This window comes from Heterodontus francisci, chromosome 40 (assembly GCF_036365525.1).
Source record: "Heterodontus francisci isolate sHetFra1 chromosome 40, sHetFra1.hap1, whole genome shotgun sequence".
In the NCBI taxonomy this organism is placed as follows: domain Eukaryota; kingdom Metazoa; phylum Chordata; class Chondrichthyes; order Heterodontiformes; family Heterodontidae; genus Heterodontus; species Heterodontus francisci.
The window spans coordinates 15,896,885-15,909,043 of NC_090410.1; the positions used below are offsets into that span (position 1 = coordinate 15,896,885).

The following is a 12,159-nucleotide window of genomic DNA, read 5'->3' on the forward strand; positions in this document are numbered from 1 at the left end:
GATGTCGATTGAGGGATAAATATTGTCCAGGACACCGGGGATGAACTCCCCATGCTCTTCTTTGATATAGTGTGGTATCTTTTACTTCCAGCCAAGCAAGCAGGTGGGGCCTTAGTTTAAGGTCTCATCTGAAAGATGACACCTCCAACACCACTGGAGTATCAGCCTGTATTTTTGTACTCAAGTCCTAGAGTGGGACTTGAACTCACAGCTTGACTTAGAGGCAAAAGTGCTGCCAACTGAGCCACAGACAACACACATAAGAAATAGTGGGAAAAATCCTTCTGAACATCTGACATTACTCAGCCCTTAAACTGCAATCAATAGGTGGTAATCCCAAAGTCCCCAATAGGACCGATGCCTCAGTATTCTGTAGACCATCTAAAGGAGCATTTATACTATAGCCCGGAAGTTCAATGGAGATTTAAAGGTCTCAGTCCATCAGCAATGCTTTAGAGTATAAACCCCCCAAACACGTGGGTTCATGAACGCATCACCAGGTGACGATAGCCAGGAGGCCTTCCTCAAAAATAAACATGTTTGACAAGTTCAAAAGAGCAACATGGGTGACAAATTACTGTAACAGGCAATAGCGCACAAATTCGGAAAGCATCCATTTGTCATTTCTCCCCACACTATTTTAGAGTTTTAAACTATTTTAAACTTTACCCCATAAAGTTGCATATTACAAAAAGGATATCAGTGCACTGCAGAAGGTGCAAATGAGATTGTGAAGGAGTTTGATGGGGGCGACATAGAGAAAATATTTCCACGTCTGAGAGATTCCAAAACTAAGGGTCATAAATATAAGATAGTCACCAATAAATCAAATGCAAAATGGTGAGAAATGGTGTTCTGCAGGGATTCATGCTGGGACCACTATTGTTCATCATTTACATAAACAATCTGAACTAGGGAATCAGATGTACAATTTCAAAATTGTGGACAACAACCAAATCGACAGGATAGTCAATACAAGAGGAAGACGGTGACAAATTACAAGTAGTCATGAAACTTGTAGAGTGGGTGTGTAATTGGCAAAGGGATTTTAATACAGATAAGTGGGAGGTGGTGCATCTTGGTAGGAAGAATAAGGACGCCATATACTCCTTGGAAATTAAGAGTCTAAATGGGGTACAAGTGCAAAGCACTGGAGTTCATTTCTAGATAGGTAGAACTGAACACCAGAGAGGTTATGTTAAACTTGTTTAGAAACTTGTTTCGACCACACTTACAGAGCTATGCACATTTTTGTTCTCCTCCATATTTCAAAAAGAATATAGAAGTTGAAAAAAGGATTTACAAGGATGATACCAGAACTAAGAGGTTATAAATATCAGAAAGGATGGAACAGTCTGGGACTCCTTTCTCTAGAAAAGTGAAGGCTTACAGGTGACTAAATAGAGGTCTTTAAGATTATGAAAGGATTTGGTAGGGTTAGATGTCGACAAAACTTTTCCACTTGTTTTGCAGACCAAAACTAGGGGCCATAAATATAAGATAGTCACTAATAAATCAAATCGTGATTTCAGGAAAAACGTCTTTATCCAGAGGAGTGATTAGAAAGTGCAATTTGCAAACACATAAAATAATTGAGTCTAATTGTATAGATCCATTTAAAGGGAAGTTAGATAAACACATGAGGAAGGAATAAAAGGATATGCTGATAGGGTTAGATGAAGAAGGGTAAAGGGAGGCTCGAAGGAGGACCTAAACACCAGCATATACTAGTTGGGCCGAATGGCCTGTTTCCGTGCTATAGCTTCAATGTAATTTTACATGTGATACACACAAAAAAAGAGAAAAACCCAGGGCCAATAAGGGAAAGAAAATATTCCAGAAAATTCCACTCCCACGCCCTCCGACGGTGATTGAAAACAGTCCAGGAGATCATTCATTTTGGGGGTTGCAACAGTTTATCAGTTGCAAGACAACTGGAAGCCTGGGGGAGAGCCAGGGTTTGATAGAGGTAGTGTTGGAGATGGTGTGATCAGCTGTGATTTCAATACCGTGAATTTTTAATTGATTTGAATCGGCCTTCTATTCCACAGGTAATAAAAATAATTAGCTTTGATGAGATCATAGGGGAGTATTAATCCAGCTCCATTGTCCTTACATGGAATCTTGCCTAGCAACCAACTTGTTTCCACATAAGTCATGACTGATTTCCTTGGGGAAACCTCCTCATTGTGTCCTACCTGAGCAACATGTATAAACTTGGTGAAGACTTCGGCTCTCTGTGCTGGCGTGGGCCTGTTCAGGATCATCAACTGAACCCATTGGGAGATTCCATTAACCAGGGACACCGAGCGCTCCAGCGCTGGATTCTCTCTCACACACCCGCTGACCATGTAACTCCTGTAGTCTAGGTACTGGAAGATAGGAGAGGACCTGTATTTATATAGCACCTTTCACAACCTCACGACAATCCAAAACACTTTGCAACCAATAAAGTGCTTTTGGGATGCAGTCACTGTTGTATTGGGAGATGCAGCAGCCAATTTGCATGCAGCAAGGTCCCATTAACAACAGCGAGATAATGGTCAAATATTCTGCTTTTTCGTGATGTGGTTGAGGGATAATTATTGGCCAGGATAGCGGGAGACCTTTCCTGCTCCTCGTCCAGTAGCAGCCGTGGGATCTTTTACTTCCACCTGAGCCGATAGACAGGGCATCAGTTTAACACCTCATCTGGAAGACAGCACCTCCAACCGTGCAGCACTCTCTCCCTACTGCAATGGGTGTATCAGCCTAGATTTGGCGCTCAGCTCTCTGAGGCTTAAACCCACAACCTTCTAACTCAGAGGTGAGAGTGCTACCAACTAAAGCCATGCAGTGCTGGGCATGTGCCAACAGTGCCACATGCCTAAAGCAAATAATTTGGCATGGCATAACGTGGCAGGCTGTGACATATCCCATAAAATGTCCACATTTAGCATGAGGAAGGGATTTGCTGCTAAAAACCTCCCAGAGAGTATGAAAAATGGTGGGTTCTGAGAAACTCCGATCAATAACAAACTGCTAGCCTCTACAAATACCGAGTAACGGCCTTTATCATCCTTCATCAGGTAACTGCTCACCGATAATCGGCAAAAGGACTTAAACTCCAGGTAGCTGAGATGTTCAGCCAGTTCCCCGGGTTCCAGGTGATCGAACAGCAGCGAGACTTTCCGTTTCTTATTGTTGTTGGAGGTGTCATGCTGTGTGTACTTCCGTGTCCGTTCATGCATGTGACTGAGAAAGTGTACGAGGAGAAAGAGTTACACCACATTCTAGCTAGGAAGCAGCAATTGATACTAAGGTGAGACAGCAAGGGCAATGCTGTCCTGACTGGGCTCTCTAACAACCACTGGTATTTCCATAGCACTTCTAGAATGATAAAGTGATATAGCAGAGAAGGAGTCCATTCAGTCCATCGTATCTGTGCTGGCTCTCTGAAAGAGCTATCCAATTAGTCCCCCCCCCCCACTACTCTTTCCCTAGAGCCCTGAAATGTATTTTTCCCCTTCAAGTATTTATCCAATTCTCTTTTGAAAGTTACTATTGAAACCGTTCTCACCACCTTTTCAGGCGACACCTTCCAGATCATAACTGCTCGCTGCGTAAAAGAAATTCTCATCTCCTTGCCACCTCTTTTGCCGATTGTCTTAACTCCATCTCCCCTGGTTACCCACCTGCCTGCAGTGGAAATAGTTTTTCCTTATTTACACAGTCAAAATGCCTCTTCCCTTAACCTTCTGTGCTCAAAGGAGAACACAAACTATCTCAGATTTAAAGAGGGCACAAATAAATTATATAAAAAAGTTTATATTTTTGGGTCTGATTAAACTCCAGGATCTGGGTTTAAACCAAGCCCTTACTAATAAGGTCCCCTCTGCCTATGTCGAATGGACTAGAGGTAGCATCAACCCAATGCCTAGTAGCCACATGCAATTCAACAACTAACTCCAACTAGGAATCCCATTCAGAAAGGCAATGGGATGGCTGCTGTAGAAAATGAATGGTAGTATTCATTTCACAATTGTGGCTGCGTCACATTACTGGGGCTGTGCAGATTGTAGAGGGAGCTTTGCTCTGCATCTAACCCAAGCCGTACCTGGCTGTACTGTGTTTAATAGTACTGTGAAGATGGAAGTTTATTCTGTATCTAACTCTTGCACTATCTACCTTAGGACTGTCTGATGGGACAGTGCAGCGGGAGCTTTACACTGTATCTAACCTTTCTGTACCAGCCCCAGGATTGTTTGATGGGACAGTGTAGAGGGAGCTTTATTCTGTGTCTAACCTATGTTGTATCTGCCCTAAGACTGTTTGATAGGACGGCCTCAATTCCACAAACAGCAACCCGATAATGACCAGATAATCTGTTGTGGTGATGTTGGCTGAGGGATAAATATTGGCCAGGACACCCCCTGCTCTTCTTTGAAATAATGGCATTGGGATCTTTTAAAGGCAGATGGAGCATTGGTTTAACATCTCATCCAAAAAGCACTCACTCCTTACTACACTGGGAGTGTCAGCCTGGATTTTGTGCTCAAGTCACTGGAAGAGGGCTTGAACCTTCTAACTCCATCACAACTCCAATATAAGAATGTTACCCATTGCCCAGAAGAGGAAGATGGGAATTAATGACTCCTGAGCTTGAAAGAGAAGTTGCTCTCACATGTTTGAGGTGTCGATGAGCTGACAGTGAGATTCCTCCCCTTCGTTTCGCACCAGTTCCCAGAATTGTGACATCACATCCTCCAGTTTGCTGTCCACTGTGAACACGATCGGATAACGAGTTATCCAGTACCTGCGTGACAATGGAGCTACTTTGAGAATAGCACAGCATTAGGTCCCTCCTCTCCTCCCCCACCCTCCAAATGTAACATGCATAATCTATCACAACTGTGAGCTTTGGCAATTAATGAAAGAAAGAACTTGCATTTAAGCAGCATTTTCCACAGCCCCAGGACTTCCCAAAGTACTTTTACAGCTGATTAAGTACTTTTTGAAGTGTAGACACCTTTGTAATGAAGGCAATGCAGCAACCAATTTGCACACAGTAAGCTCCCACAAACAGCAATGTGATGATGACCAGATCATCAGTTCTTGGCATTGATTGAGGGGTGAGTGTTGGCCAGGGCACCAGGAGGATCTTGCAAGATAGAGTTTCTGTTTACACCAACGCTCCCCCACTACTCTTCTGCTGACTCAGCAGTAAGTTCTATGGTGGCCATTAGCACCCCCCCCCCCCGGGCATCTCCTTCAAGTAGCCACTCATCATGTGTGAGTCATGCCAATGGGTTTTAGCATGTCATTCTGCCCTGCATGGCATCACAGCAATGACCAACCCAATGTCCACACCAACCCGCCATGTGTAAGAAGTTACTGGCTAGGAACCAGGCTGGTATTTCCCTTCCTTGATCATAGGGCACTGTAGCAGTCTTTACTGAAACAATGTCCAAAATCAAGCAACACAGCACTGACCTCGGATCCAACCTGGGATGTGCTTGGTCTGCATCACTGAGTAGCACACTGAGGAATGTACTTACCAATCAAACTATTGGAGTGGTTGTCTCACACTTAATAAAGGGAGGCAGCAATCTTATGATAGCTGAGTTGTGAGGCAGTAAAATGAGCAACCTTAGATATCCCTCCATTCCTCTGTAACTCTAAAGCTGCTATGACAGGACCCTGTCAATAAATCCCACAAACTGTTTATTTCACAAACTTCATTGGCACACAGCGGGTTTATACACGTTACCTCACAAAGTGGCAGATCTTTACACGGAGCTGGTCGCGCTTTTCCCCAGAGGCATCTTGGTAAGTGGCCAGAAGTCAAGGAACATTGAAGGAGGCTGTTTGGCCCATTGCACCTGTGCTGCTGCTAGCTCTTCCATCGGAGCTGACTTCTTTAATCCCTACCCTTTTTGTGTATTCATATATCTTCCTTTTCAAATGCTTGATCAATCCCATTTTGAGTGATGCTCCAATCTCTGTCTCAGTAGCCAGATGAGCTACTACATAGAATTTGACAGTACAGTAACAGGCCATTTGGCCCAACTGCTCTATGCAGCGTTTATGTTGCACACGAGCCCACTCTTACCTTACTTCATTGAACCCCATCAACATGTCCTTCCATTCCTTTCTCCCTTATGTACTTATCTAGCTTCCCCTTAAAGCGTTCCATGTTCTCATAAACTTCTGTGTGAAAGCTTCCCTGCTTTAACCTCATGAGGATTCTGAATTTGTGCTCTCATCACCAACTTGTTAATCAGTCACAACGATGCGCTCAAAACCCTGTAGAATTTTGAGAACCTGTATTAAGATTCCCCATTAACCTTCCAGTTCCAGTGAAAAAGCCCCCATATTTTGAGCCTTTCCTCATAACTATAACTGATGCACCTTCATTGACCCCTTTCCACTGGTCTAATATACTGCCCGTAATGGGGTGCAAACTTCAAATGTGGCCTAATATCAGTACATATTTGCTATCACTTCCTTTTCTCTTGCACCCATTTCTTTTTTTATGACCTCCTCGAGGTGCACTTTCACCATTAGAGGTCCATGTATCTGACCTCCTTCTGACCTGATCTCTCTGTTCCTCCCTTGTTTAGGATCCTCCTGTTTGGAAACTGATCTTCTTCCTCAATGGATTACTTCACAGCGATCAGATCCATCTGCCATTGGCTGGATTTGCTAACAGGAAGTGGTCTGTCTATCTGATCCCATTCAGTCGGTGTTCAGAGCTCCTCTAAACTTTCCTCTCATTCATCCAAGTGCACTCCCCCTGCCCCTTCAGAGCACTTCTCCTTCCTCCATCCTCACCAGAGTCAATTTTCACTTCCTTCACCTGACACTAATGATGTTAATAGCCTTAATGCCCCATTACCATGGCAATCGGTGTCCATTTTGAAAGCAGCCTATTGACGGGTGTCCAAAGTGACAGCACATTTTAGGTGATAGGCCCCTTTTAGTATGGAAATTGGGGGCCTGTGGTGCAAATAGGACCCTTGTTGAAATTGTAGGCTGGCTTTGGTTGGAACCTGGGTCAAGATCCCTCTGAGCTGTCCCATGGGCCATTTAAGAAGAAGCCTGGAAAATGTAAGCATTGAATCATTTCTGTGGGCCCAGGCAGAGCAGGACTGGGGTGGGGGGGGGGGAGGGGAGGAATCACAAAAATAATCTCGGCCTCTGCAGGCCTGGGACCCCCACTTACTTGCCTGGCGGCCGCCCCTCGACCCAATTGTGAGGCCTGTTTGGTGTTCTGCAGCTTTATTGCCAAATTTACGCAAGGCCTCAAAATGGAGGGGGTCTCTTGGCTGACAAAATGAGCGGCCAATCAGCACCAATCAGCATACCCCTTCATTCAATCCCCCGAAGGTCAAAATAGACTCCCTTGAGCTTACGTGAAGACTCTTCACACCATCTCATACTCCAACTCATTATTTTCTAGCTGATTGAAAACTATAGAGCTGCCTATATATTTTTAAAAATTCTTTCATGGGATATGAGCATCGCTGGCTAGGTCAGCATTGTTGCCCATTTCTAAATGCCCTTGAATTGAGTGGCTTTCTAGGCCATTTCAAAGGGCCTAAATCGCCCCTTCTACCTGTCAAATGCATTTTTTAAAAACCCAAACGTAGCTTCATAACATTTTATTTCATTTAATTTTTGTACTTTTTTCTTGAAAACTTTGTTGTCATCAAGCTCGAACACTTTCCCAGCTCAATGCAACCAAAGTAAATTCCTGGGCTGGATTTTCTCACCGGCTTCGGAATGGGGACAGGAGCCTGCACTTACTGGCAGCTCGCCTGATGGTGCGATGGTCCCTGAGCATTCCCCCCCACCCCCTACCCCGGGCTCTCACCATCTCATTTGGGTTCCCAATGCTGCCAATCAGATGGCGGCAGTCCCACTGGGAGAGGTGGGCACATCTGAGGCAGGTCGGGGGCTGCGAGGGCGCCTCGACATGGAGGCACCCCCGGAGGCATGCATTTAAAGGTGAAGGTTTTAGGGCTTAAGCCAATAGGCCCAACGAAACAGAGGGAGAACCCCTCCAGCTGGATCCTTTGGGCTGTGAGTGCGGGCCTTTCCTGCTGCCCCATCCCATCACTGGGGCACGGAGCCTCCGGCTCTGATGGCTCCCCAGCCTGCTGCAGGGAGCCCACCTCCATGGAGATGGCAGCCTCTGCCTGCGGTGGGTTGGGGTGCTGCTCTGCCGGTGGCAAAATGCCAGTGTGGTTGCAAAACTGGACCTAATTTGGTCCCTAATTGATTTAATATCCTGCCCACTTCCATGGTCCAGGCAATTGATTGGCGTTCCCACCTGCCCAGGGAAACTTCCCGCCGGGAGAATGCATTAGCGAGCCACACTGACACAGCTCCCCTCTATTTTCCTGCCCTCCCACCCCTCGCCTCCAAGCCCACTGCCCCAGGGCCAGGAAAATTCAGCCCCCCTCCAGGTCAAGTAAAGCAGTGCTGGCTGCAGAGAAAAGCTCCTTCCATTCTGTCCCAACTCCAGCTGTGCCAATGTGACAAGTCTCCATTTCCCACACCTGTGGCCTCTCTGAGTCAGATAGTCAAATCATGCTGCCAATTTAGACTGATCTTCTGTGCTGTAGGCAAGGCTCTCAACTCTGGTTCCATGTGATCCTGCAGATGTCACAACATGGCCACCTTCTCCAGCTGCCCCACTCAGGTGAACAGCCTCTTTTCCCATCTATTAATTAATGAATGCAAGAATTCAAAGAAAATGATTTTTTTTTTAATGCCCCAAATATGTCTCCTGGGTGTTTCTGGAGGTTAATCTTTAATTCCTGGAGACTACAGGGCAATTCTGGAGGGTTGGCAACGCTAGCTGTAGGCCACTCTCATTCAGATATGGGGTCAAAGCTTGCTCATACTCATTTCACACAGGACCTATAAAACTAGCAAACTGAGAGTCCCATTAGCTTGGGCCACTGTACCATAGAACTTGATACCTTCTTCATGAATGTTAGCTCCTTATCGCTTAGGGAGAATTGATTAATTAAGCTGTAGAACAGGGCCTCAGAGGCAGCACTGGTTGCACAGCAACGTGAAGTTGATGTAGGGTTACCATCCCTCCAGGATTGGCAACCCGAGTTCTATGTGAATGGAGTTTGGCTAGTCTCAGCCAAGTCACCCTTTACCAGTCCTAAACCACTGCCCAACATAAACCACTTTGTAGCCGACAAATACACCAGCCCCTTGCAAATTAGAGCTCGCCCACAGCTGCCCAAAAAATGGCTCTCTTTAGATTACCACTGGCACGATTTGCCTTCTGACCTCTCCCCCAGTTTCCGCTCCCAGATAAACTGCCTGGCACTTCCTTCACCGTGGATTGTAAGGGGGATTGGCGTTTGCTGGCACTGTCCACGCTTCGAGGATGAATGCATGGTGGACGGTAAAAAGGTCGGGGAAATCCTCACGGCCGAGAGTTCCCCATTTTGCAAACTTCTCCTTTGAAAGGCTCTGTTCAGAGAATCGGTGACGCGCAGAATTACCTCAAGCTCTCGGGACTGGTAGATAAGAGTTTCTGTTTCCTGCTGAGGTACAACATCAAAGCTCTCCGTGCACCGTAATCTCACAGCATAGCTGCTGCGACCACCACTGGGGATTTTTAAAAATGCCTTTCTCTAAGGTAAAGGGGACAATCTGTTCTGACTCGCTGAGAAGGCAGGTGGCATCACGCAGCGAGGGAACTGAAAATAAACGCAGCAGGCCATTCAGCACCTCGAGCATGTTCTGCTATTCAGTTGGATAATGGCTCATTTGTATCTTAACTCCATTTTCTCCGCCTTGGCTCCGTAATGCTTAATACCCTTGACTAACAAAAATCTATGAAACTGTTTTAAAATTTTCAACTGACCCCCAGCCTCAACAGCTTTTTGCAGGAAGAGAGTTCCTGATTTCCCTTACCCTTTGTGTGAAGAAATGCTCCCTGATATCATCGCTTGTTCAGGATTCTCCAACAAATGGAAACAGTTTGGGGGGAATTTTATGCTCTCCCCAGCAGTGGGTTTGCAGGCGGGGAGAGCATAAAATTAGGTGGGATGATGGCAGGGGGGGATCCCGCCACCATCCCGCCTCCACCAAAATTTAGTCCAGGGCGGGAAGGCCTCTGAACGGCCCGCTGCCAACTGAGGCTCTTAATTGGGCAATTAACCCCCAAATAAGGGCCTCTTCCCGCCACAGCCGCAATTAGCTGTGCAGCGGGCGGCCCTGTTGCTGCGCGGGAAGAACGGCACGAGAAACCGTGCAGGTTGCTTCCTGGCTCCAGGGAATGTGTGTGGGGTGGGGGGGGGGGGGTGTCCATTGTTCAAAGACACTTAGAGACCCTTGCTGCCCTGATCTCCCTGAGGCCTGGTTCCAGTGACGCTCCTCGACCTCCAGTAGGTGCTCAGCAGCTGCTGGCCTCTGATTGGTGGGCAGCTCTCCAAGGGCGGGACTTCCGGCGATGGGGTCCTAGATGCTGTGGAAGGCCTGCTGCTGTCCACTTAAGCGCCTGATTGGCACTAGATTCAGTGGGTTTTTTGGCAGAGGCAACATGGGATCTCGGCGTGGTTTTTTTCCAGACATCGATACCCCTGCCACCAGGATAAAATTCCCCCCTTTATCTCTATCGACCCTCCCGTTCAATCATCTTAAACACCTCAATCAGATCACCCTTTAACCTTCTACACTTGAAGGAAACTTAATCTTGCTAATTTCTTTGGTATCTATTCACTATTAAAGTCAAACTCTGAATGCAATGGAATATTTCCACAGAATAGCACAGTACAAGTCACCAGCGCTCTATCGTGATCAGCGGGAACTTTCAGCTGAAAGGATATAGTACGAGGAGCTTGTGAGCAAATTCTGCCGATGGGATGATCCAGCTGTGCATCATGAGTGTTATGTTCACTGTCTCACTGCTGCAGCGGAGGCTCCCGTCTGTATCTGGAGAGAAAAGGAAGAGTAGGTCAAATGGGTACTTGCCAAAACAGCCCACAGAATTACAGAGTCTACAGCATGGCACAGAGACAGGCCATTTGACCCAACTGGTCTATGCTGCCTACACAAACCTCCTTTCAACCTTCTTCACCTACTCTACCTGCATTTCCTTCTATTCCTTTGCCCCTCATTAACTTATCTAGTTTCCCTTTAGAGGCATCGATGCTATTCGCCTCCATCACTCCTTGTGGTAGCACGATCCACATTCTTACCACTCTCTTGGCCTGAATTCCCTGTTGGGTTTATTGGGCCTTTCTTATACTATCTATCTACCTTATACTTACGGTCCAATACAAAACTAAAATCCTGCGGATGCTGGAAATCTGAAACAAAAACAGAAAATGCTGGAGGTCATAACCTCTGACCCATCTCGTTTCTCAGATGGCAGCTGTTGCTGATGTTTCTGCTTTTCCCATTTACACCTCCACGAAATCCATCTCTTCTTTCTTTACATCTCCCTTTGCCCTGGCACCAGCATCACTTTTGTTATTTAGCCTCTCCTGCCCTCCTATCACAGAAGGGAAGAATTCGGAGACCCAAGAGGGGTAAGTGGGGTCAGGGTTGCTGGGTCAGTCAGGCAGACTCTGGCAACGGGGTGTGGGAGTGCTGGTGATAGTGGGGAGGGGCGGGGGGGGGGGGGGTGGGTGGTCGCTCCCATGGGGAGGTCTCTGGGGGCCTTGGATTGTAGAGCGACCCCCCCTGACCCCACAGTGAGGCTGCCATGTCTCACTGGCAGTATCTCCCCGTGGCGGTGGACCCCTCCGTCTTCAGTAAAATTGGAGGCAGGAAGGCCTGGGGTGGAAGGCTATCCTTGGCCTTCCCCGCCCCAGACAAAATGACATGATAAAATCCTGCCCATCATCTCTATGCCTAACCTATCAAACTCCTCCATAACCCTGTATTAGGGAAGAGCTTCAGATTCACACAGCAGCCTCTGCATTGTAGGAGTAGATACACAGCAGCATTCTGATCGGGGCAGGGTGCAGTGTGAAGGAGAAAAAAAAGTGACAGAGAAAAGGGGAAGAAAAAGGAGGAAGCAAAATGGAGAGAAAAGAGATAAATAGTTACACTCGGGAGTCATTTACGTACAGATAGATTCATACAAGATACAGCACAGAAGGAGGCCATTCCGCCCATCATGCCTGTGCTGACTCTTTG

At 46.6% G+C, this 12,159-nt stretch overlaps 1 protein-coding gene across 9 annotated transcripts in view; it reads right to left on the minus strand.

Moving 5' to 3' along the window:
• Nucleotides 1-12,159, minus strand: part of LOC137353116 (RAS guanyl-releasing protein 1-like) — a 171,196-nt gene that overhangs the window by 58,908 nt on the left and 100,129 nt on the right. For all 9 annotated transcript variants that reach the window (XR_010969817.1, XR_010969815.1, XR_010969816.1 and 6 more), the window contains 5 exons: nucleotides 10,842-10,947; nucleotides 5,750-5,812; nucleotides 4,664-4,795; nucleotides 3,081-3,234; nucleotides 2,199-2,372 (listed from right to left, as the gene is read on the minus strand). Coding sequence is in view for 5 of the 9 variants with exons in the window: in XM_068019124.1 (XP_067875225.1) it covers nucleotides 2,199-2,372; nucleotides 3,081-3,234; nucleotides 4,664-4,795; nucleotides 5,750-5,812; nucleotides 10,842-10,947 (629 nt within the window). In the remaining 4 variants the exon portion in view is untranslated. The remainder of the gene's footprint in view (nucleotides 1-2,198; nucleotides 2,373-3,080; nucleotides 3,235-4,663; nucleotides 4,796-5,749; nucleotides 5,813-10,841; nucleotides 10,948-12,159) is intronic.